The sequence below is a fragment of the Neophocaena asiaeorientalis genome, unplaced genomic scaffold, assembly GCF_003031525.2.
Source record: "Neophocaena asiaeorientalis asiaeorientalis breed wild unplaced genomic scaffold, Neophocaena_asiaeorientalis_V1.1 scaffold190, whole genome shotgun sequence".
Classification (NCBI taxonomy): domain Eukaryota; kingdom Metazoa; phylum Chordata; class Mammalia; order Artiodactyla; family Phocoenidae; genus Neophocaena; species Neophocaena asiaeorientalis.
Genome location: NW_020175017.1, coordinates 5,966,962 through 5,992,485, shown reverse-complemented (window position 1 = coordinate 5,992,485; position 25,524 = coordinate 5,966,962). Strand labels below are relative to the sequence as shown.

At 34.6% G+C, this 25,524-nt stretch overlaps 1 protein-coding gene across 1 annotated transcript in view; it reads left to right on the top strand.

Moving 5' to 3' along the window:
- The window catches only part of MIPOL1 (mirror-image polydactyly 1), a 306,365-nt gene that overhangs the window by 123,608 nt on the left and 157,233 nt on the right, over nucleotides 1-25,524 (top strand). The window contains 1 exon segment of the mRNA XM_024762065.1: nucleotides 23,509-23,616. Coding sequence (XP_024617833.1) covers nucleotides 23,509-23,616 — 108 coding nt within the window.

Below are 25,524 nucleotides of genomic sequence, written 5' to 3'. Positions count from 1 at the left end.
CCACTGTTTTATCAAGCTAGCTGCATCAGGATGATGCATAACTTGGTAAGATCAGTGTTCATGAGCATGAGCCCATTGCGACACTTCATGTGCTATGAAGTGAGTTCCTTGATCAGAACAATGCTGTGTGGAATCTCATGGTGATATGTAAGGCATTCTTTAAGTCCATGGATGGCTGTTTTTGAATAAGCATTGCATTCAGGGAAGCAAATCCATATCTGGACAAAGTGTTTATTCCAGTAAGAACAGTAAAGAGCAGTTATAGTAAGAAGGTAGGAGAATGAAAGTTTGTGATCCAAGAGCAGAGTTTCAGAGTTAAGGATTAAAGAGGACTAAGGAGAGGATATGGCTGGGGTTATTGTTTGAAGGTAAATTTTATTGGAATAAATGAGTCAAGAAATTGTGAGGCTACAGTGTTGTATTGGTGATTCTTGCTTTTTTGTCTAGAATATTGACAAGAAAAAAAAAGTTTTAATGTGGGAAAGTAACCTTTGTTGTCAAATCACAGTGGTACAGATGAGAAGCAAGTCATCCAAATCAGTGCTTCTCAAACTGTCTGTGGTGAAAACCAGTTTAAAAAAAAGTTTTTCCAATGTGTTATGGACCACTACTTTATAACATAATAAAAATGACTTATCAAAAAAATGAAACGAAGAAATATGTAGACATGCAGGATCCAAGCAAACATTCTTTTAATGGGTTCAAAGCCATAAAGTTTGCCCTATGAAATTCCTATAAAATGTTTAATTGCTTCTTCTGAATTTTAGTACTAGCTTCATGGCAGTATCAGTTTTGGACCACTACTAGCCTGTGGACCACGCATTATGAATGGATAACAGAAATTTCAAAATTGGAAAGGTTGTTTAAAGAAGGATTAGTGGACTGGAAATGACAGTTGGGAACCAGGAAAAATACATATACTTTTTTTCTGCCTCTGAACTAACAGTATATGAAAGAAGAGTACGCTGTACTAGAGAGGGTGCAGACAAAAGTGTCACTGGAAGTGAGGTGGTTTTATATTGAGCTGAGGAAATAAAGGGATTAAGCTTAAGAATGTATGGAAGTATCTTGGCAATAAAAAAGTACTTCCAAGCTCCATAATGCCAAAAGTACAAGGAGGGTAGGTAAGAGAAAGAGCTAGGCCAGAAGAGAATTCAAGTTTTAGTTGACTTTAGGGGGCTGAATATAATGTAGACTTATTTTTCACTGAGATTGCTCTTAAGTTAATCACTGCTAAATAGTTTGGATGATGTTCCTGGTTTTGCATATGCATATTAATAAAACAGTTTCAAGAACATTTAAACATTTTTTTTTTAAATCGGTGAGATGGGGAATTCCCTGGTGGTCCAGTGGTTAGGACCCTGTGCTTCCACTGCACGGGGCATGGGTTTAATCCCTAGTTGGGGAACTAATATCCTGCAAGCCACCTGGTGTAGCCAAATAAATAAATAAAAATAGGTGAAATGATTGACTCCACTGAAAAACTAGGAAGTGTCCTGAGAATTGTCCCAAGTTTCCAAAGCATTTCTTATAGTAGTCACTAAACCAGTCCACAAGTATTTACTGGTTTCCTATGGAGAACACTAGTTACATTTACATATTCAAAGATAATTAGTCTTATGTCTCAAAGAGAATGACTTTTATATAATTTTCAACTTGTTGATACTTTGCTGTATCATACAATTTTTTAGTTTTTATCCTGTTGTAACCTTAGAAGTTGGAGTGGCTTCTGTTAGGATTTAACAACGTTTGGACAACACATTATACAAGAAGAAAATTAAGAATGAGCACTTAAGTAACTGACAGTTCTATTGAGATTACAACATTTATAATAGCAAACAAACGAAGTTTTCAAACCAAGAGGAGGAGGCATCTGTGATTCCAGGAATCCAAAAACTGAAAAAAGAGCTTAATAAACTATTAAACTGAGGCTATCATCCGGTGTGTACTAATACTATTTCCTGAACTCTGCCTTGTGTTTTACAATAGTGTAAGAAGCATCTCTATTATTTTGTGCAATAACTGCCAACTTAACATTTAGGTTATACTGTTGTTTGTTTGTGGATTTGGAGAAAATCCATTGAAGTTTACTTAAGAACCAATTCATTACAATGGTATTATTTACTGAATTTTGTTTTCCTGACCATTAGCTAACTACAAGGTTCAGCATTACAAGGTTATAACTGTACAAAAAGGATTACAGCACCATATCCTAGTCATGGCATTAGCCAGAGAAGTAAAGTCATCATGTTAGAAATAAATGCCTTTGTAGCACTGAAGAGATTATAGAAATTGCATAAGCTAGATTAGATCTCTTTTATGTAGTAATTTTATAGTTATCTTTATTTTAATTATTTCAGTTATAAAATATTGTTATACTATTCATTATTTCTGGTTATTCCTATTAAACTAGAAATGCAGTACTTTTCTGATATAATTCATAACAAAACAAAAATTCAAAGCAGTTCTAGAGTTTTTATTATTGAAATTGAAGAGGAAGTGTTATTAACTTTGAATTGTAACTTTTTAAGTTAATTAATTAATTTATTTATTGGCTGCGTTGGGTCTTCGTTGCTGTGTGTGGGCTTTCTCTAGTTGCGGTGAGCAGGGGTTACTCATTGTTGCGGTGAGCAGTTTTCTCATTATGGTGGCTTCTCTTGTTGTGGAGCATGGGCTCTAGGCACGCAGGCTTCAGTAGTTGTGGCTGGTGAGCTCTGTAGTTGTGGCTCACGGGCTCCAGAACGCAGGCTCAGTAATTGTGGCGCAGGGGCTTAGTTGCTCCATGGCATATGGGATCTTCCTGGACCAGGGCTCGAACCCGTGTCCCCTGCATTGACAGGTGGATTCTTAACCACTGTGCCACCAGGGAAGTCCCTGTAACTTTTAATTTAATGACTAGAATTGTAATCTCAAATCTATTTAAGATTTTAGGTGATCATCCTAAAACATCTGGAAAGTACAAACCAACTTTTCTTAAATTTTATATAAACACATTTCTAATTCAACTTTAATGTATTAAGTAATTATGAATCCATATAATTAGTAATTATTGACGTAATAAACAATGCATACATTAGATGTGAGATATAATAGCCTCAGCGTTAGATTGCCATTTTCTTTTTATTAGACCTGAAGTCTACCCCAGCAGATTGAGATCCTGAGAAGTTGTGGGTATGGTGCGAGGGGTGCCTCTTTCCAGCACAGCAGATACTACTGAAATCAAGGGACTCTGTGGCTTTTATTTTTCTCCCTTCTTCATTTTTTGGGTAACATGTTTAGATTACTCCCTTGGATTTATCAGCCTACTCTTCCCTTTTTTTATTCCCAGAACAATGTGCCATTATACACAGCCAGTTAGAATACACAGCCAGAGAATTAGGATACTGGGCAAGAGAGATCAGAGAGGGGTAGGTTGAATGGACAAATGATAAGTTAGTTTTGGCTTACTTTTCTATTCAGGGAGGTATTACTTGCATTTTTAATCTCTTTTAGTTTTTTATGTTATTAACAGCTCAAATGTTGGTGATCATTTCTAGTTATGTTCTAATTAAAATCCAGAAAAGGTAATTTCATAACTCTCCACTTCAGTAATCACATTTGGTAGGTCATCAGTGTCTAGTTATTAGAAGCTAAGTAAACACTATTACTAATTTACTTTTAGTTTACTCATAATTCAGTAATTATTATCATTTACATATTATTGCAAAACCTGGAGGGAAATTTCTACTAAGGAAATGTTTAGGAACTTATGTACCTAATTTCATTTTCTGTTGACTATTATAGAAAATAACCAGTTTTACAGATATTAGGAAAAGATATATTGAAAGTTATAGGAAATTGGAAGGGAAGAGTTTCATTGGGTGTCAAGTCAGTTTGAAATAAATGAAAACTTATCATTCCAGTCTATACTGCAGGAACCTTTTCCTTATTAGGGAAAAATTGCTTTTGGTCCCTTGAAAAGAAATAGAGACTTCTTGTCATATCAGAGTAATTGTTACCAATCTTGTGTTCCCTCAAAAAACAGTTATAAAATTGGAAAAAAATGTGTGAACAACAGGCTGCTCAGAAATGCACAGAGGTGAGCTCAGTGATTTCCCTGGTATTGTGCCTGGGAGTTACTCTTGCTGAGTCAGGAAGGTAGAACTCAGGCAGAGCAGTGGTCTTGCTGCACTAAAAAAGAAGAAATTTAAGTCCAGGTATTTGAAATAGCTGAAACTTGCAGGAGATGATATTAGATCAGAGGAAACTATGCCCATATGTTTGGAGGGAGGCTAGAGTGGAAACACCAGGTATCTGTGTGTTTATTCACCTTCAGTCCTTGTCCAAGACTTTTGCAGTGCATGCACAGGGCTTGCACACAAGTGGTTTAAAAACACTGCCAGAGTGCTGTGAGTTAAAAGAAGTAAGTCCATTGCTGAGAACTTTGGTCATTCAATTGATTCTTCCTTGGGTTAAGGACCAAGCCTGAATGCAATGCTGTTTAATAGAACATTCTACAATAATGGAAGTGTCTCTGCATTGTTCAGTTTGGTAGCCATGGACTACATTTGGTTTTTGAGCACTTTAAGTGTGGCTAGTGCAAAAGAATAATTTATTTTAAATTTTATTTAGTTTTAATTAATGTATACTTAAATCTTAATAGCCACATTTGCCTTCTGGCTACCATATCAGACAGAGCAGCTCTAGTTTAAGAGTCAGGCCCTAGGATTAAGTTCAAAACTGGAATAGACCTGCTCAAATAAATTATAAAAATAAATTTGATAGGTGCAAAGGAATCCAGCAATAACTCTTTGCTAGAGGAAAAATTTGCATTCTTCAAATAAAGACAACATAATCTAGGTACCTTACAATGAGCCACCTGCAATGACCAGCATATAATTAAAAATACTAGAAGCAGATAAATGTGACCCACAGTCCAGAGAAAATGTAGTCAACAGAAACAAGTCTTGACATACCTCAATATGTTAGAAATTGCAGAAACGTACTTTGAAGAAGTTATTCTAAGTTCCTTAAAAGATTTAAAGGAAAGGTGATCCCAGTGAGTGAACTGATGGGTAATATCAGCAAGGAAATGAGACTCTAGAAAGAGCTTAATTGTAAAGCTAAAACTGTAACACCTGATATGAAAACTTCAGTGGACAAGCTTAATAGCAGTTTAGAGACCATACAATGAAAGGTTAGTGAACTTGAAGACAGATCTCTAGAATTTATCTAACCTGGAGAAAGGAGGAAAAAATGAAAATAAAAGAATACAACCTCAGTGATCTATGGAACAATATCAGGCAGTCTAACAATGTTTAACCTCCAAATATTTAGGGATATTCTAGATATCTTATTCTTGTTAATTTCTCATTTAGTTCCCTTGTGAGCAGAAATATACTCTGTGATTTCAATGTTTTCAAATTTATTGTGATATATTTTAAGGTCCAGCATAGTCTTTTTTTACTGTTCCTTTGAGAAGAATGCGTATTCTGCATTTGTTGATTGTTTTATAAATTTCACTTAGGTCAAAGTGAATGAAAAGTCAAGGCTTCTACAATGTTAATGATTTTGTCTAGATTGTCTAGCAGTTACAGAGAGAACCAATTATGATTGCTGAATAGTGTAAAAGAATGAAATTAGAGCACTCATGCTATCTGATTTCAAGACTTGCTCTAAAAATACAGTAGTCAAGACAGTGCTTTCTGCATACACAAATCAGTGGAACAGTGTAGAGAGCCCAGGAACAGATCTTGTATATATTCCCTTAATTTTTTTTACATTTTAATAGCTTTATTGAGATTTGCATGCTGTTCACACATTTAAAGTTACAATTCAGCATTTTTACTGTATTCACAGAGTTGTACATTCTCACAATTTTAGGATATTTTTATCATCCTAAAAGAAACTCTATACCCATTATTAGTCATTCCCGTTCATTCCACCAAAACAGTCCTCCACCAGCCCTAGGCAACCAGTAATCTAGTGTCTGTCTCCATAGATTTACCTATTCTAGACATTTTATGTAATGGAATCGTGCACTATGTCGTCCTTTTTGATTAGCTTCTTTCACTTTGTATAATGCACTTAAAGTTCGTTCATGTGGTAGCATGTATTAGTACTTTTATTGCTAAATTAATCCTTTTTAAGTTGCCAAGTAATAATATGGATATACCAGATTTTGTTATTCATTTGTCAGTTGATGGACATTTATTTCTGCTTTGTGTTTATTACAAGTAATTCTACTCTGAACATACATTTAAAGTTTTTGTGTGGACGTATATTTTCATTTCTCTTGGGTGTATATCTGAAAGTGGAATTTCTGGGTCATATGGCAACTCTATATTTAACATTTTGATGATTGTATATGTCTTTTTATGACTGGCTTATTTCACTTACTTAGCATGGTGTCCTCAATATTGTAGCATGTGTCAGAATTCCTTTATTTTGAAGGCTGAATAATATTCTGTTTTATGTATATACCACATTATATTTATCTGTTCATCCATCAGTGGACACTTGGGTTGCCTCTACCTTTTGGCTATTGTGAAAAATGCTGCTGTGAACATGGTGTACAAATATATCTTGAGGCCCTGCTTTCATTTCTTTTGAGTATACACCCAGAAGTGGAATTGCTAGATCATACGGTAATTCTATTTTTACTATTTTTAAGAAACTGTCATACTGTTATCCATAGTGGCTGCATCATTTTACATTCCCGTCAACAGTGCACAAGGCTTCCAATTTCCATATACTTACTGACACTTGTTTTCTGGGTTTTTTGTTTTATAATAGCCATCCTAATAGGTGTAAGGTAGTATATTAGGTGGTTTTGATTTGTATTTCCATAATGATTAGTAAGGGTGAACATCTTTTCATATGTTTATTGGCCATTTTTATATCTTCTTTGGAGAAATGTCTATTCAAGTTCTTTGCCCACTTTTTAATCAGGTTTGGTGTTTTTGTTTTTGAGTTATAGGAGTTATTTATGTATTCTAGATAGTAACCTTTATCAGGTATGTGATTTACAGATATTTTCACCTGTTCCATGGGAGGCATTTTCAGTCTGTTGATTGTGTTCTTTGATGCACAAAAGTTCTTAATTTTGATGTCCAATTTATCTGTTTTGTCTTTTGTTGCCTGTGCTTTTGGTGTCATATCCAGGAAGTCATTGACAAACCCAGTATCCTGAACTTTTTCCCTTATGTTTTCTTCTAGAAGTTGTATAGCTTTACCTCTTACATTTATTTAGGTCTTTGATCCATTTTAAGTTAATTTTGTATATGGTGTAAAGTAGAGGTCCAGCTTCATTATTCTGCATGTATATATCCAGTTTTCTCAGCACCATTTCTTGAAAAGACTTTCTTTTCCTCCATTGGATGGTCTTGGTAACCTTAGGAAAAAAATTTTCACCATGTATACAAGGGTTTATTTCAAGGCTTTCTATTCTAATCAATTAGCCTACATGTCTGTCTTTATGCCAGTGCCACACTCTTTTGATTATTGTGGCTTTGTAATAAGTTTTGAAATCAGGAAGTGTGAAGCCTCCATGTTATTGTTGTTTTCTTGGTGGAGTAACCATTTTATCATATATTGTCCTTATTTGTCTTTTGTACCAGGTTTTGAAAAAGTCTGTTTTGCTCGATGTTAGTATAGCCACCCTGCTCTCTGTTGGCTCCTATTTGCATGGAATATCTTTTTCAACCCATGCATGTCTTTAGATCTAAAGTTAGTCTCTTGTAGACAGTGTATAGTTGGATTCTGGCTTTTTAATCCATTCTGCCAATCTTTGTCTTTTGATTGAGGAATTTAGTCTAGTTACATTTCAAGTAATAACTGATAGAAAAGGACTTACTATTGCCATTTTATTCATTGTTTTTGGTACATCTTATAACTTCTTTGTCTCTCATTTCAGCCCTTACTGTCTTCCTTTGTTTTCAGTTGATTTTTTATAGTAATGTGCTTTGATTCCCTTCTGATTTCCTGTTGTGTATATTCTGTAAATATTTTCTTTGTGGTTACCATGGGGAAACATAAAATATCCTAAAAGTTATAACAATTTGTTTTAAACTGATAACTTTAATCACATAAAAAACTATACTCCGGGCTTCCCTGGTGGCGCAGTGGTTGAGCGTCCGCCTGCCAATGCAGGGGACATGGGTTCGTGCCCCGGTCTGGGAAGATCCCTAGCCCTGCTACACAAAAAAAAAAAAAAAAAAAAAAAAAACTATACTCCTTTAAAGCTCTATTCTCCCACTTTATGTTATTGTTGTCACAGATTACATCTTTATATATTATGTACTCATTAACATAGATTTCTAAGTATCCTATGCTTTTGTCTTTAAACCTATAAAAGAATAAAAAGTGGGGTGACAAACCAAAATTACAGTAATAAAGATTTTTTATATTTGTGTACTTACCTTTACTGGATAACTTTTGTATTTTCATATGGCTTTTAGCTATTCTGTACTGTCCTTTCATTTGAACTCCAAAGACTCTCTTTAGCATTTTTTGTTAAAGCAGATTTAATGTTAATGAACTTCCTCAGGTTTTGTTTATCTGAGAATGTCTTAATTTTGCCCTCATTTTTGAAGGATATTTTTGCCAGATATGAAATCCTCATTTGACAATGTTGTTTGTTTGTTTGTTTGTTTGTTTGTTTCATTCAGCAATTTGAATATATCATCCCACTGCCTTCTAGCCTGCAAAGTGTCTCCTGAGAAATCAATTGATAATTTTATTGAAGATTCCTTGTATATGAACAGTTGCATTTCTCTTGCTGCTTTCAAGATTATCTGTCTTTGACTTTCAACAATTTGATTATAATGTATCTTGGTACAAGTCTCTTTATAATTTATCCTACTTGGAGGTAGTTGAGTTTCATGTATTTTTACATCCTGTGTTTCCTCAAGTTTGGGAAGTTTTCAGCCATTATTTCTTTAAATAAGCTCTCTATCCCCTTTCTCTCTCTCTTCACTTTCTTTGAATTTCATGATGTGTATATTAGTCCACTTGATAGAACCATAAGTCCCTTAGGCTCTATTTACTTTTCTTTATTATTTTTTATTTTTTCCTCAGACACTATAATTTCAAATTATCTTTGTTCAGGTTTACTGATTCTTTCTGCTTGTTTGAGTCTGCTGTTGAACCACCCTAGTGAATTTTTCAATTCAGGTATTGTGTTTTCCAGCCCCAAATATCTGTTAGGTTCTTTTTAAAAAGAATTCTTTTATTTTGTTTATATCCTCATTTTGTTCATGTGTTGTTTTCCTGATACTGTTTAGTTTTCTGTTCATGTTCTCCTTTAGCTCATTGATCATACTTAAGATAGCGGTTTAAACTCTTCGTCCAGTAAGTTTGAGACCTGTGTTTCTTTAAGATTGGTTTCTGTGGATTTATTTTGTTCTTTCAGATAGGCTGTAATTCCCTGTTTCTTTGTATGCCTTCTGATTTTTTTGTTGAAAATTGGGCATTTGAAATAATACCCACATCTCGCATTCTCTGTAGACTGGCTCTGTGCAGAAGACTTTCACTAATCAGCCTGCTCTGATGACTGAAGATCCTCTTGAGCCTTTTCTGGAGATGTATCTTCCCTGGGCCCATGTGTGCACTTTTATTCCAATTCTTCTGTATACTTGTCTGCTTTTAAATGTCTTATTTCTCTTAGAGTCTCACACGTGCTTCTTCACAAAGCCTTTGGTATGTATTGTAGTCCTCTGCTAATAATCTCTTGACTCCAGACAGCACGGCTCTACAGTTCCCCCACAGCTCTCAATCACTGCGGCATTCACTACAGCTTTTGGCAACCTCCAACCTAATATCCAAACCATGCCATCGTTCCCATAAGTACTTCAGTTCAGGAAAGACAGAAACAAGTGCCTGGGGCAGCCCCTAGACAGACCAGTATGTTGGAAACAAGTGCCTCTCTTTTGTTCCACCCAAAGGAGGAACTGAAAATTGGGTAGCCTCCTCCCAACTGACATCACTATGATGTGCCATGGAGACAGTCCAGGAGGAGCAAGTAAAAATGCTGCAAATTTTCCTGCCAATTTGAAGAGTGTCAAATTGGTTGGGGGTTTATTTGGTTGCTGCTGATCCTTAATTGTTTTCTAGAATTCCCACAAAGCTTTAATCCATATGCTATTTACTTTTTTTTCCATTGGGGAGCTAGGGCCTGGAGCTTGTTTGTCCATCATCTTGCAGGTGTCATTCTCCTCATTGTGGTTTTGATTTACATTTCCCTAATGGCTAATGATGTTGACTACCTTTTGTGCTTATTGGCCATTTGTTTATGTACTTTAAAGAAATGTCTATTCTGGTCCTTTGCCCATTGTTTGGTTATGTTGTTATTCTTTTTATTATTGAATAGTAAGAGTTCTTTATATGTTTTAGATACAAGGTTGTTTTTTTTAAATCAGATCTATCATTTATGAAATATTTTTCCCTTTCTGTGGGTAATCTTTTCACTTCTTAATAATATCATATGCAACACAAAAGTTTTTCAGTGTGATGAAGTCCCATTTATCTTTTTTCTTTTGTCACTTGAAGGCTTAGAAAGTTATGCCGAAGCCAACGTCACTAAGATTTACTCCTGTTTTTTCCTAAGATTTTTATAGTTTTATCTCTTACATTTAGATCTGTTATCAAATTTAAGTTAATTTTTCTGTATGTCCTAAGAAAGTTGTCTAAATTCATTCTTTTGCTTGTGATACTCTTGATTTTTGACCAAGGCATCAGGTCAGTCCACTGGAGAAAGGTATGTATTTACAACAAATAGTGGTAGAACAGCTGGGTGTCAGTATAGAATTAAAAGGAAACTTGACTCTTCCCTCACACCATACTCAAAAATAAAGTCAACGTGGATTATAGACCTAAACAAGAAAGCTTAAACCTTAAAGATGTTGTAAGAAACCATGGGTAGATATCTTTATTATATTGAGTTAGGCAAGGATTTCAGAAAGGACAGAAATAGCTCCAACCATAACAAAAAAATTGATAAATTTGCCTTTAACAAAATTAAAACTAATGCTTGTCAAAAACCAACTTTAAGAACATGAAAAGTTAAGCCATAACCTAGGAGAAAATATTTGCAATTCTTGTATCTGACACAGAACTTGCATTAAGTATATTTAAATAATTCCCACAAATTGATAATAAAAAGAAACTACCCAAGAAAAAATTGGCCAAAGACTGGACAAAAAACTTCACAAATGTCTGATGAACACATGAAAAGATTACTATAACTTGTGAACAGGGAAACACAAATTTAAATGTGATACCATATCACATGCACTGTGGCATCTGAAATTAAAAAGACCAACAACAGCAAATGTTGGCGAGGATGTGCCGCAACTGCAACTCTGACCCATTGCTAATGGGAATGTAAAATGGTACAACCGGATTTGAAAACTGCTTGACAGTTTCTTACACACTTGAGCAATATCTACTTCATGACCTAGCAATTCCATTTATAGGTATTTACCCAAGGAAAATGAAAACATATACATGCTGTAGGAATTTTAAAGCAATGTTTATAGGAGCTCATTCATAATATCCAAATACCAAAAACAACTCAACTGTCATTTCTTTAGTGGGGATATGGACAAATTATGGTATATTCATACAGTGGAATATTAATTTGCCTGAAAAGAATGAACCACTCATGCACAGAAAAACATAGATGAATCTCAAATACATATGTTGATGAAAGAAGTCAAAGGATTACAACTTAAAGGTTTCGTTATTTTTTTGTTTATTTTTAAAGAAGATGTTCGGGGTAGGAGTTTATTAATTAATTTATTTTTGCTGTGTTGGGTTTTCGTTTCTGTGCAAGGGCTTTCTCTAGTTGTGGCAAGCGGAGGCCTCTCACTATCACGGCCTCTCTTTTTGCGGAGCACAGGCTCCAGACGCGCAGGCTCAGTAGTTGTGGCTCACGGGCCTAGTTGCTCCGTGGCATGTGGGATCCTCCCAGACCAGGGCTCAAACCCGTGTCCCCTGCATTAGCAGGCAGATTCTCAACCAGTGCGCCACCAGGGAAGCCCCATTGTCTTTTTTGAAGTTAAAGAACAAGTGAGATAATTCACGAAATTACAAATCAGAACAATGGTAGCCTATGGCTATGGGGGCAGATTGGAAGCACCAAGTCCTTTCTGGTGTGTGATGGAAATATTATATATCATCATCAAAACATTTTGCATATTTCTGTATTTAAAAATTAGTTATTTTTGTTTAAGTATAATGTTTTCGGATTTCTATATTCTTATGCTGCATTTATGCTTATTAATACAGTATATGATAGCCTAAATATTGTCTAGTGGCACATGCCTATAATTTTGCAAGGAAATTAATATGAAAAATAAGATTTCTTTAAACAAAATTCACATCATTTATTTATTAAGCATGCATTATATAGCTTCAGCAAACTATGTGCTGGATTTGTCCCTAGGATTGTAGGTGGATGTGACCAAGAATGCTAAGCAGATGGTTGCAGATGAGAATATAAAGGAAGGGCAGTGAGTCCACAGAAGCAAGGAGGGAATGGTATTCCTCAGGAGGGCTTCCCAGTGGAAAGATGGGGTCTGGTGCTGTGTGGATAAGTCATGTATATATATATATATATATATATATATATATATAAAAACTTGTGCAAAGGCATGAAAGTTGAAAGGAATGTTCATATTTTGGGGACTGTGGATAATTTATCATGTCTGAACTAGAGCAAGTGTATAATTAAGGAGGAATGAGAAAATATGAAATGGGTCTGGCTCACGAATCGCCACTGTCGTTCTCCAAAACTTAACTCTGTAAGCAGTGAGAGAACCAATAAAGTATATCAAGATAGGGTAGGTAAGAGTTAGTGTGATCAGAGTTGTATTTTAGAAATAGCTTTTTGGAGTATTTATTCGCTCTGAGATGCAACCTGAAAACACGTGCACATACACATACACATACACATTCTTTTTTAAAATTCCTCTGATGATATTGTTTTGCAGCCAGCTTTGAGAACTACCAAAATAGAGGATAGTTTGGAAGGGCTTCAGACTGAAGCCATGACACTTGCCAGTTAATGAGAAACGTAGAGGCTGAATGAGAGGTATGACATAGGGGATAGAGAATAAAGCATGTTGAAGGAATAGGACTGACTCCAACTTTAGGATAAAGATAGGAGGAAGCTTAAAATGATTTTCAAGTTTAGCAAGGATGATTGGGTAAATGCCATTTATAAGCAGGGAATACAGTAATGTAATAAATACATATTTAATATCACCTGTGTTTTAGGTACCTTGCTGTGGGCTCTACCTTCTTGGAGTTTGCAGTTTATATGAAGGAAAAATATATATTTTGGACATTTTCATGTGAAGACCTGATGATATCAGGTCTATTTGCATATGCATACATAAATATACATATAAATGTATGTATAATTATGTATAAATATATGTGTGGTTTTGTATACGCATACATAAGTATATTTGTTAACATACTAATATAGGTGTAAAAATGTGTGTGTGTATTTATGTATACATATATATGTATGTAGCTTTTATAAAGGCCTTCATTTCAAAGAAAATACTTCTAACATTAATAAAATAATAGCAATTTTTTGTTTTATAGTCCTAAAAAGAACATTATGATTTCAGATACTATGTTAGCCATAGAATGTGCAATTAAAAGGTGAGAAATAATTGCCAAGGTGGTTTTTATTAATTTAGCTTAGACTTGATTAGGTCTGAATGAACTGACTTAAATGTAGTAATCGTGTATACTGGCTAGTTCATATTCCACTCTGATCTATGTTGTGTACTTCGTTATATCAGGTTTATGTACTACTTTAAAAATTAACTATCTCTAAATGCTCAAAGTTCAAATTTTATAATGTCATCATCAACTTTTTCTGTAGTTCTAGCTATTTCCATTGCTTTTACTATTTTCCTATGTGTGTTCCTTATAAATGTTGTTGATAAACAATGATTCTGCCTGAATTTGAATCCTACTTATTAGTTGCATGACTTTAAAGAAGGTATGTATTACTCTCTGCTTCTGCTTCCTTCTCTACCAAACAGGCCAATATCTAATTCATAGGGTCCACATGAAGATTGACTGATTTAATACATGTAAAGTTCTTAGAACAGGGCCTGGCACATACTAATTTCTCACTAAGAGTCGATTGACTATCATTAATCATATTTGTTAACCTTTATTTTGAAACAGAGATGTAAACCATGATTTTTTAAATGAATAGCTTTTTTATGAATACTAATAATCTTAAACAGTATTACAAAAATAGTATTTTAATAGCATAGCATACTAAACAAGTACCTACATACATGTTGACACCTTTAAAAATAATTGTCATGTTTACTAATAATACTTTTACTATGTGATTTAAAATGTTTCTTTAATCTTTTTTGAACAATTTAATTGTTTAAAATGAATATTAGGGCTTCCCTGGTGGCATAGTGGTTGAGAGTCCGCCTGCCGATGCAGGGGACATGGGTTCGTGCCCCGGCCCGGGAAAATCCCACATGCCGTGGAGCAGCTGGGCCCGTGAGCCATGGCCGCTAAGCCTGCGCGTCCAGAGCCTGTGCTCTGCAATGGGAGAGGCCACAACAGTGAGAGGCCCGCGTACCGCAAAAAAAAAAAAAAAGAGTATTACTATACTTGTTATTAAATCCTTAGTTATTTACTTTCATATGGTATTTTCGAAATGGTATATGTAAATATAATTAAGATATCATATATATAAATATGTAGAAACGTTTTATTTTCTGGCATGTTGCCTGGTAAGTGGTGGTATAATATTGCCTAGTGCATGCTCGATGAGTGTTTACTAAATAATTTATGTTTTGTCTGTGTGTACATGTGCACGCGCACTCACACGTGTGTGTATCAGCTGTAGCATATGTGTTTTCAGAGACTCATTCACATAATTATTGTTTTTCTTTTTTAATCTTTGGTTTTTTTAAACTTCAGTATTGTATAAATTATTCATTTAACCAAGTTGTTGATATTTTGCCAGGGCTTTGAAGAAACAAGTTACCATTTTGAATTTGGAAACTCTTTATTCCAAGTTATTGTAATGTGAGAAAAACATTCTATTTATTATTTTTAAATCTAAAATCAAGTGATTTTGTAAAATTCTTCTAACGAAAAGGAAAAAAACTTATATAATCCTAAGTGCTTCCAAACGTCTGCAGTTCAAAGTACATAATTTACATTGACACCAAAGTTTAGTTTCTGTTTTGACTGGAAGAGTCTGGTATTATTTTTTGTCTGCAAAGGAAAGAGTTGTATAGCACCCAAGTGGGAAGATGTTTGATTGTAACGCAATCAACATGATTTGTGACTGAAAGGAGATTGTACAGGAGGAGAAACAGCAGCTGTTAAAAACCTAGACAATATTAGAGAGAACTTTTTGTTAAAACTTTTCTTTTTTTTTTTGCCACCCTGTGTGGCTTGTGGGATCTTAATTCCCCAACCAGGGTTTGAACCCAGGCCCTCAGCAGTGAAAGTGCAGAGTCCTAACCACTGGACTACCAGGGAATTCCCTCTTTTTGTTAAAAACTTAAGGCATGTTAATCTTTCAGGAAGTAAACATAAAATAAAACAGAATCATAACTATATTTTCTGCTTGATACAATTCTTCAGAATTCACAATAATGAGTAAAAGGAAATTACTGATGAAAACAGATCTTATAGTAAATATGGGTCAAATCCTTTAATAAAAATTTGCCATTAAATTTTGATATATTTTATGTGTTTAGCTCACTCATATTGTAGAATTACTTTTGTTTGTTTGCAGAGGCAAATTTAATTCTTTTCTTATTAGTGATCTTACAGAGCACAGAATCATGAACGTATGTGATGTTTTCACCCTACTACAACTGTCCATCTTTTTTATCTATATGCCCCACTCATTTACTCCTCCTTATTATTATCTTGCAGGGAATCCCAGATATAATGTCCTTTTTATCTATAACTTTTATTGTGTATCTCTTAAAGATGTGGACAGTTGTTTAAAACATAACTACAGTACCATTATCATACCAAAAATATTAACAAACAGTTCTTTAATATTGTGAAATATCCAATTAGTTTTCAAATTCCAATGATCTCATAAATATCCTAACGTTTTCTCTTTGTTTTGAATCTGTATCTAAATAGGAATCACACATTGCAAATGATTGAATTGACTCTTAAGCCTTTTTAAAATTTATAGATTCCCTTCTGTCTCTTTTTTCCCTTGGAATTTATTTTTTTAAACCAAGTATGTCAGTTGTAGCATTTCCCAGTTCATTCATTGAATCTCTGTAGTATCATTTAACATGTTCCTCTCTTCTGTCTTTTGTAAGTATGGTGATTTGATCTAGAGGCTTGATCAGATTTAGATTAGTTTTTATTAGCAAGACTATTTTACATGTGGTTTGTGTTGTTTCATCTGGAAACATATGTTGGTTTGTGAAAAAACTATGTTGTTAACAGATCTCAGTGCCTAGATCTCTTAGTATATTAATCTGATGCTTAGATTGTCTTGTCTTTAGCTAGTGGGGGAGATTTTCAGTTTAGTTCATGAGTCCTCTCTGAGTTTCTTTGGTACTTCCTTAGTTTTGATAGTTAATACAAAACTTCCGCCAAGAACATATGTTCTTGGATCACATTGCACATTTCTTGTCCTAGTCTTGGAGTCAACAATATATCCATGGAGTTCTTTATTTTTAGTAAGAAATCGTACTTGGAACCCACAGTGTAGACGCTAGGGGTACTCATTGCTACTGGGTCTCCTATTGTTTCTAGCCTTTTTCAATGGACAAACAACACACACACACACACACAGTTTTTAAAGGCAAAACTTTGTATCTTCATATTTATACTTCCAACTCAAGTTCTGAACTAAAGTGTTTTTAGTTAACTTGTTTTTTATCTGTATGTTTTGTCTCTTATGGTGAGAATCCTAGTTCTCAAGGACACTGACAATACACAGATAGCATTTACTTAAGTTCAATTTGAGTATTAAAATTTTTTAAGTACAAAAAATAAAACCTCCTAGGTCTTAATTCACACATTAGAACTTTCAAGAACGTTAATGTTTGGCAGAATATGAACACAGAAGGTATTGTGTTATTATTAATTGTGTCAGTTTAAAACAAAGCCATCTGAAACTATAGAATAAATTATATATTACTTAATTTAGGGACATTCTTCTTCCATAGCATTTGTCTTGTTTCTTTTCATTCATTAAATTATGGAAAATCATTTAACACCTGAAAGTGTGGCACTTTGGGACAGTTTGCCACGTTGAGTGGTCCCTGGGCCTTATCTTCTGTCCCTCTTGTACTGCATGGCCATGGAAACTGAGCCCAACTATGCAATGTAGATAAATGTCCTCATCACAAAAATAGATTTATTAAGCTATATTTATCTCTTTGGTTACAGTATTTCATATAAAAATTGGCCTGCGAGTACCCTCCCCCCGATCTTTTCAGAAGGAATGAAAGAGAAAATCTGTGAAGATTAAAAATGAAGAGGAAGCCAAAAACAAAAAAGGAAATGTAAAGAGTTAGAAACATATCAGTTAACTAGGAATATAAGACCAGATATAGATCCCAAGGGCTAGGAACTTGGATTTTATTGCCCTTAAAAGGAATGATGATGGGACCACTTGAGGTGGGAACTGAATGGAGACCCTTGCATGTATATCCAGAACCATATAAAGAACAACCCTTTAGTATAAGGGAATCTAGGAAAAATAGACAACTTACTGGTTTAGGAAAGGGACAAGGAAATTTGTCTTTGGTCATGACTGAGCAAAGGGGGACAATTATACTGAGAAATCAAAGGGCTGGACACTAAATATAATAACCATCATGGTGAGGATTCACAAACTGAGACATTAACATAAAAACCTGTCCTAGGGACTTCCTTGGTGGTTAAGAACCCACCTGCCAATGCAGGGGACATGGGTTTGAGCCCAGTCCAGGAAGATCCCACATGCTGCAAAGCAACTAAGCCCATGCTCCACAGCTACTGAGCCTGCGCTCTAGAGCCCACGAGCCACAACTACTGAGCCTGCGAGCCACAACTACTGAAACCCACTCACCTAGAGCCCGTGCTCCACAATAAGAGAAGCCACCGCAGTGAGAAGCCTGCGCACTGCAACGAAGAGTAGCCCCCACTCGCTGCAACTAGAGTGTGTGCCCGCGCACAGCAACGAAGACCAAATGCAGCCAAAAATAAATAAATAATTTATTTTAAAAAAAGCAAAAACCTGTCCTAGATGAATAAAAACTTTGGATCACCCCCACAAGAAGCAAATGCAAAACCAGTCTGGGCAATTCTTCCACACACAGGTTAATATAAAACTTCTACCAAAACAGGATTCTCCACATAAGATAAAACAGTCCACTGTGAGACACAATTAAAAGAGACCATTAACAATTTGAGATAATAGGAAAATATGAAGGAGTATAAAATATGTGTATTTAAACAGAGAAATCATTAAGTAATATATGTAAAAAAGAGCACTGTGAAAAAAAGATGGACAGAATTGAAAAAATACAAGGAAATATCTAGAAATGAAAACTATAGTCATTGAAATTAAAAGATATGTAAACAGAGGAAGGGATAGACACAGCTGAAGATAGAATCAGGAATCTCAGTTCACTAATGATAGATGCTCAGAATTCACACACATACTGAGAGATTTAAAATATGAAATAGAGATTAAAAGATATGAAAGGAGGGACTTCCCTGGTGGCGCAGTGGTTAAGAATCCGCCTGCCAATGCAGGGGACACGGGTTTGAGCCCTGGTCTGGGAAGATCCCACATGCCACAGAGCAACTAAGCCCATGTGCCACGACTACTGAGCCTGCACTCTAGAGCCCGAGCCACAACTACTGAAGTCCGTGCACCTAGAGCCTGTGTTCTGCAACAAGAGAAGCCACTGCAATGAGAAGGCTGCGTACTACAACGAAGAGTAGCCCCCGCTCATCGCAACTAGAGAAAGCCTGTGCGCAGCAATGAAGACCCAACACAGCCAAAAATAAATATAAAAAAATAAATTAAAAAATAAAGATATGAAAGGAATATGAGTAAATCTAATATATGACCTATAAGGGTTTCAAAATGGGAACTAGGTAACATTTCAAAATATAATAGCTGTGAGTTTTCCAGGTTTGGGAAGCCTAGAAAGTATCCAGAAGATTAAAATAAATCCACCTCTTGACATATTGTAGAATTGAAGAACTCCAAAGTTAAACTACAGAAGATTTTAAAGCAACCATTGAGAAAAGACAAACCTATAAAAGAATGGTTATCAGACTAATAGTGACTTCACATTAGCAACAATAGATGCCAGACTGCAATGGAACAGTATCTTCAAAGTGCTGAAGATACAACTTTTGTCGTAACTGTTATATCCAGTAAAGAGTGTCTCAAGAACAAAATAATCGGGCTTCCCTGGTGGCGCAGCGGTTGAGAGTCCGCCTGCCGATGCAGGGGACGCGAGTTCGTGCCCCGGTCTGCGAGGATCCCACATGCCGTGGAGTGGCTGGCTGGGCCCGTGAGCCCTGGCCGCTGAGCCTGCGCGTCTAGAGCCTGTGCTCCGCGACGGGAGGGGCCACAGCAGTGAGAGGCCCACGTACCGCAAAAAAAAAAAAAAAAAAAAAGAACAAAATAATCACATTTTTAGACAGAATGTCTCACTGAGAGATCTTTTAAAAGCTGTGCTCTGAAAAGAGGAACTTGAACCCAGAAGGAAAGCTAAGATGGTTTGATAGGGGACTTCTACCAATTCTTATAAGAATAGATAATTTTATATAAACTGTTTCCAAAGATAAAACACTTTTTATGAGGCTAATCCAACCTTGATAACAAAACTGGAAAGGATAGCACAAAAAAGGAAAAATACAGATCTGTCTCACTTAGGAACATATCAGCAATCTGATATATAAAATATTTGTAAACCAAATTAAGGTATCTATTTTTCCTACACATATACACATATTCAAATGGATGTAACCAGTGACATCTAACAAAATTCATCTAAATGATTATATGATAGAAGCATTCCTTTTAAAGTCAGAAACAAGAAGAGAAGAATGACCACCACGTAAAGGGAATTTGGGGAGCTGCACCTTCTAAAATACATCCAAAGTTGGACTGCTGCTCACTACCATCCTAGTCTGGGCCATCTCATCTCTCTCCGGGACTACTCGGTAACCTCTAGATTTCCTGCTTCTTCCCTGGTCTTCCTGTAGTCTATTCCTAACAGAGCAGGAAGAGTGAACCTATATTAATATGAGGCAAATCATGGTGCTTCTTTATTCCAAACCCTCCAGCAGCTTTCCCACTCAGAGTAAAAGCCGTTATCTGTAAGATCTCAAGGCTCTTCTCACCTCATCTCCCAGTATTCTTCCCTTGCTTACTTCATTCCTGCTATTCTTCCCCCTGTTAATACTCAAGCATACCAGACAAGCTTCCACTTCAGAGCCTTTCCCTTATTGTTCCTTTTGCTTGAACCACTGCTTCCAAAGAGCTGAAGACTTACTGCTTTGTCTTCTTAGTGTCTTTATTCAAATATTGTTTTCTCAACTTAAAATTTCTCGTATTTAAAGTTACAAAAGATTTCCGTACTTAATCTTTTTGTACTCCATATGTTTCTAATCTGTTTTTCTCCGTAACATTTTCACCTTCTATCATATTACATATTTCACTTATTTATTTTATTGTCTCTTTTCCCATCTAGAATATGAGTTCCATGGGGACAGAGATTTTTATCTATTTTGTTAAATGCTGTATCCACCACCACTTATATAATTATGCCTAGCACAGAGTAAGTGCTTATTAACAAATATTGGTTGAATGAAAATGCACTTCAAAATAAGGGTTCCTTGGAGAAAACGATGGCAATGAGATTGGGTGAAGGAAAAATTTGTGATAAAGTTCTAATGTTTTATATTTTAAAAATCTGAAAGAATTATAGCAAATTTATTTTTCATTTAGTAAATACTAGTGATCAGTACAACAGTTTCTGTTGTATTATTCCCTGTCTTTTCTTTATATTTAAATGACAAATTTTAAATTTTTAAATATAAAGATGTATAGAGACTAAATTGGTGACAATGTCAAGAAAATTTGAGATGTAAATTAAAGGGTAGGATCTTTATCTACTTTACAAATATTATGTAAAATCATAATGTGACAATAGTTAATGGAGTGTAGCACTTGGTAATGAAAAAATAGTTCTATCTCTTGGCTTCAGAATAAATTTCAGGGACTTCCCTGGTTGTCCAGCAGTTAAGACTCCACGCTCCCAATGCAGGGTGCCTGGTTTTGATCCCTGGTCAGGGAGCTAGATCCCACATGCATGCTGCAACTAAGAGCCTGCATGCTGCAACTAAAGATCCCACGTGCTGCAACTAAGACACAGCACAGCCAAATAAATAAATATTCAAAATAAATTTCAAAGTGAAAGAGTTTGGTTAAAAAAACAAACTAGGAAAAATTACACAGAATATGCAATTTCTGGAATATGTATAAGTCACAAACATGTATTTGACAAGAGCATTTGTGTATGGTTTTATTCAGTTCAAAGTTATTGTTGGCTTGCCACAGCTTGATTCCCAGGTCAGTGTTAAATTTAGACTTTATGAAGAAATGAAAATAAATTCAACATTTATTTCTTGAGCAAGAGTGAGTGAATTTTTCTGTGTGTATCATGTAGAAAGAAAGAAGTTTCTATCTTTGGATCATTTCTGATTTACTTGGAAACACTAAGAAATAGGTGGTCAGAAAACTCGTGACCATGCTTTCTCACTTGACCCCTGATATTTCTATCTTCAGTCTTTCTCTCCTATATTCTTCCTTTTTCTCGTCTTTCAGCTTATAAAATTATGTATCCAAAATAAGCCCAACTCAGATGTCATCTGCTCCATGAAACATTTTTTTATTCCCACAGCCAAAATTGTCTACCCCACCTTTGTAACCTTATAGGTCATATTAAATCATTCTAAATACTTAGTATGTAATCGTTTGTATTAAAATTAACTGAAAATGTAAATGATTATTCTAATCGAGAATATGTCTAGTAGATTGTAATGCTTCTATGTCTTATTCGTTTTCATGCCTCATGATTTGTGTCTTCACTAAACACATTTGTATTTTGATTGCATTTGTGACCAGGTATTTTAATTGTTACAAACTAAAAAGGGACAAATACAAATATGTAAATCATGTGTCCCCTCCAAATAAAGCCCAAATGATGTCATCTCACAAAGGTTTTAGGCACATAATTTTTTAAAATGTCATTAGTATGTAAACATCACTATGTATATAATTTAAGTGAGTATCGGGAGTTTGATAAGACTTTCCTTTAAAAGAATTAGTATATTACTCAAGGTTGGGAAATACTGATACAGATTGCAGAGTAATATTGAGGTCAGAGGCAGAAATCATCATTAGAGCACTAAAAAACGCCAGTTTGGTTTATGACTGCATCATGATTTTGTATCATAATAATGATTTTTAATTCATTATGACAGTTAACCATTTGTCAGGTAATGTAGAAGTAACTTCGTCTAGATCTTGAATCAGTATGTGTACTTACTTATTGGTTGTTAAATATCCTAATTTAAAATTAGATAAGGAGTGGTTTTTTAATATTTTACTGAACAATAGATTTAGTACTTTATTCCTTTGCCAATAACCCTTGTATCTTCATATGGTCCTGATATGCAGCATATCAGTTTATATTCTGTACAATTATTGTGTAAAATGTTTGATATATTTATATTAAGATTTTGTTTTCAAGTGGCATGACATTTCAATGATTTTTTGAACATAGATGCTTCTATTAGCCCATTTATGCTTTTGTTTATAATTTCTTTTTTACTTAAATTTTTATATATTACCAGTAGGTCAAAATGTCATTTCACGTCTTTGTTATCCCTTGTTTTACTTAAAAGTAAGGTTTAGTCAAAATAGGAATTAAAAACACTTGTTTCTTTAGTTGTTTCCTAGTCATGTAGCACTCTGGCTGTTAGTTTTTCTCTACTCAACTGTTTCTTTAGATATTTCTAAAAATCTGAAAAATCTCATATTTTTTTTATTTTAAAAAATTAATAAGAAGTCATCACAAATATCATATTGTACTTTATTTAGAAGCTATTGTGATTTTTAGAAGTATACTTTTATTCAGCCAGCAGATACATAGTGAAAGCCATTTGGCTAATGAAGAAAATAATTTTAAATATAGTTTGATCTTAATTGTATAAGAAATAAGTATTTTTCTAATTTATATGGTAGTATTTAGATTAATAAAAGTCAAACTGAAAATTGCAATTGAATTTGCCAGAGTATTGTAAACAATATTATTTTGTTCATATTCAACATTACTTTTAACTTACTATTCTTATTGCAAAGGATACTCTGTCTTTTAGAGAATACAATGGTATTATTTACATTAATTCATGTGGGTTGGTGAAAAAAATGCTATAACTCCTTTACTTAATGGGATTCTTCCCCTGTGGCAGTGCAAACGGCTAGAGCAGGAGCTTCATCATCTGAAAGAGCAGAACCAGACTTCAGCAAACAACATGAGACATCTGACTGCTGAAAACAATCAAGAACGTGCTCTGAAGGTAAATCTCCATTCCTTCTTGCAGGCAAATTAAGGTTGTAAGCCCTGGTGCCAGCTTTCTGTGCTGCATATATCAGTTGTGTACATTTCAGCAGAAGTGAGCTGTGGTGTTTGCCAACAACCCGTTCTTTAAACACAGATACAGCACCCTTCTGTTATGGTATTATTTTATCTCGTGTATGTGTACATGAAAAGAACATATTTTCTGAATTTCAAGTGGTGGTATAATAATAACTTTAGGTTTATGTTCATTCTGTTTCTGATTTCAAAATATGTTGTTACCTTTTGTAGTTAATAAAAAGTGGCCACCCTGAAAGAAAAAAAAATTAAATAATGGGCTTTTTCTTTGCACCAATATTTATTACAATAATTTTCTTAATGACTTGTAATATTAGTAACGCACAGAACTGACAGTCCTTGAAAGGTATGTGAATATGTTTGGGAATTGAAAGAGTACTTAAAACGTTACTTACATCAAAAAAAGAGGAAGAAAATATATTATACTAGAACTTGTAACAAGTAAAGAGTACATATCATGACAAAAGTTCTGTTTCATTTTAATGTAGATCCTGTAATTATGAAAAAGGACATTATTTCAATTCTGCTAATTATCTTTTCTTCTTAAGATACTTTTCATTCTCTTTTTTTGTCTTTGCCCCAGTTCCTAGCATAGTGCCTGTGACATAGTAGGGGTCCCTGCCCTCAAGGTGCTTATGCTCTCATTAATGGGTTAAAAATAAAACATAACATATCCACAGGAAACATAAAAGATTCATCATTGTTGTTATTGTACAGTTAAAAAAAGATGTGCTATCAAGAGGATTGTATTGTACTTTATTGTCTTAAATTCATTTTTTGCTGCAGATTATGAAAAAAATATGTCATTAGCAGGGTAAGTCATTAAGCCAGAATCATCTACCAATGTAGAGAAAAATGGTGACATTTTGATGTGGAAATAATTTTAACCTGTTTATAAAGTATGAGATACGGTTGAAGTCAGATTTTTCTACAAAATGTATTTAGCTTCATTTTGAAATTCTCAGTGGTGGGTGTGTAATAATTTTGCTATTATTCTTTAATGCACTTTCTCTTTATTTCTCTTGAATTTATATATAGACCAGAACAATAAATGGGAAAAAAAGAATTGCTGTGATTATTTTTCAGTTACCCTGAGGAATTTACTATTGTATGAGTAAAATTAAGTATATAATTATTTAGATGTATATTTGCAAATCAAAGGTAACATAATCTTTTAAAGACAGCTTCCATTATGAGTGCTAATTTATTACCAGCATTAGGGGACAGATATTATGTGCTCTATATGTTATGGCTATTACTATTTAAAATAGAACCTAAAATAAAAATTCTAGGTTAAGTTACGTAATAATTGCATAGTCTTTATTCTGGCATTTTTGGTTGTGTATTTATGTTAAATTGAATTAAGTAGCAGCTGCTATTTATGAAGAGAAAAAGATGCATATTTCTAAAAGATTGTTAAAATTAGAAGGCAAACTGTAGACCAAAAGAAACCTGGAAGTTAAAGTAGTACTATTATTAGTATCAGTAATAAAAGTAATATAAATAAATAAATTTGAATAGGATGAGAGCTGAAATTTTTACGTTTTATTTCATTGTATTATGCTATAATTCCTAAAGGAAACAGTCCTAGATATAGGTTTGGAAAACAATTTGGGCTTCCCTGGTGGCACAGTGGTTGGGAGTCCGCCTGCTGACGCAGGGGACACGGGTTCGTGCCTCAGTCCCGGAGGATCCCACATGCCACGGAGCGGCTGGGCCCGTGAGCCGTGGCCACTGGGCCTGCGCATCCGGAGCCTGTGCTCCACAGTGGGAGAGGCCACAGCGATGAGAGGCCCACGTACCACAAAAAAAAAAAAAAAAAAAAAAAATA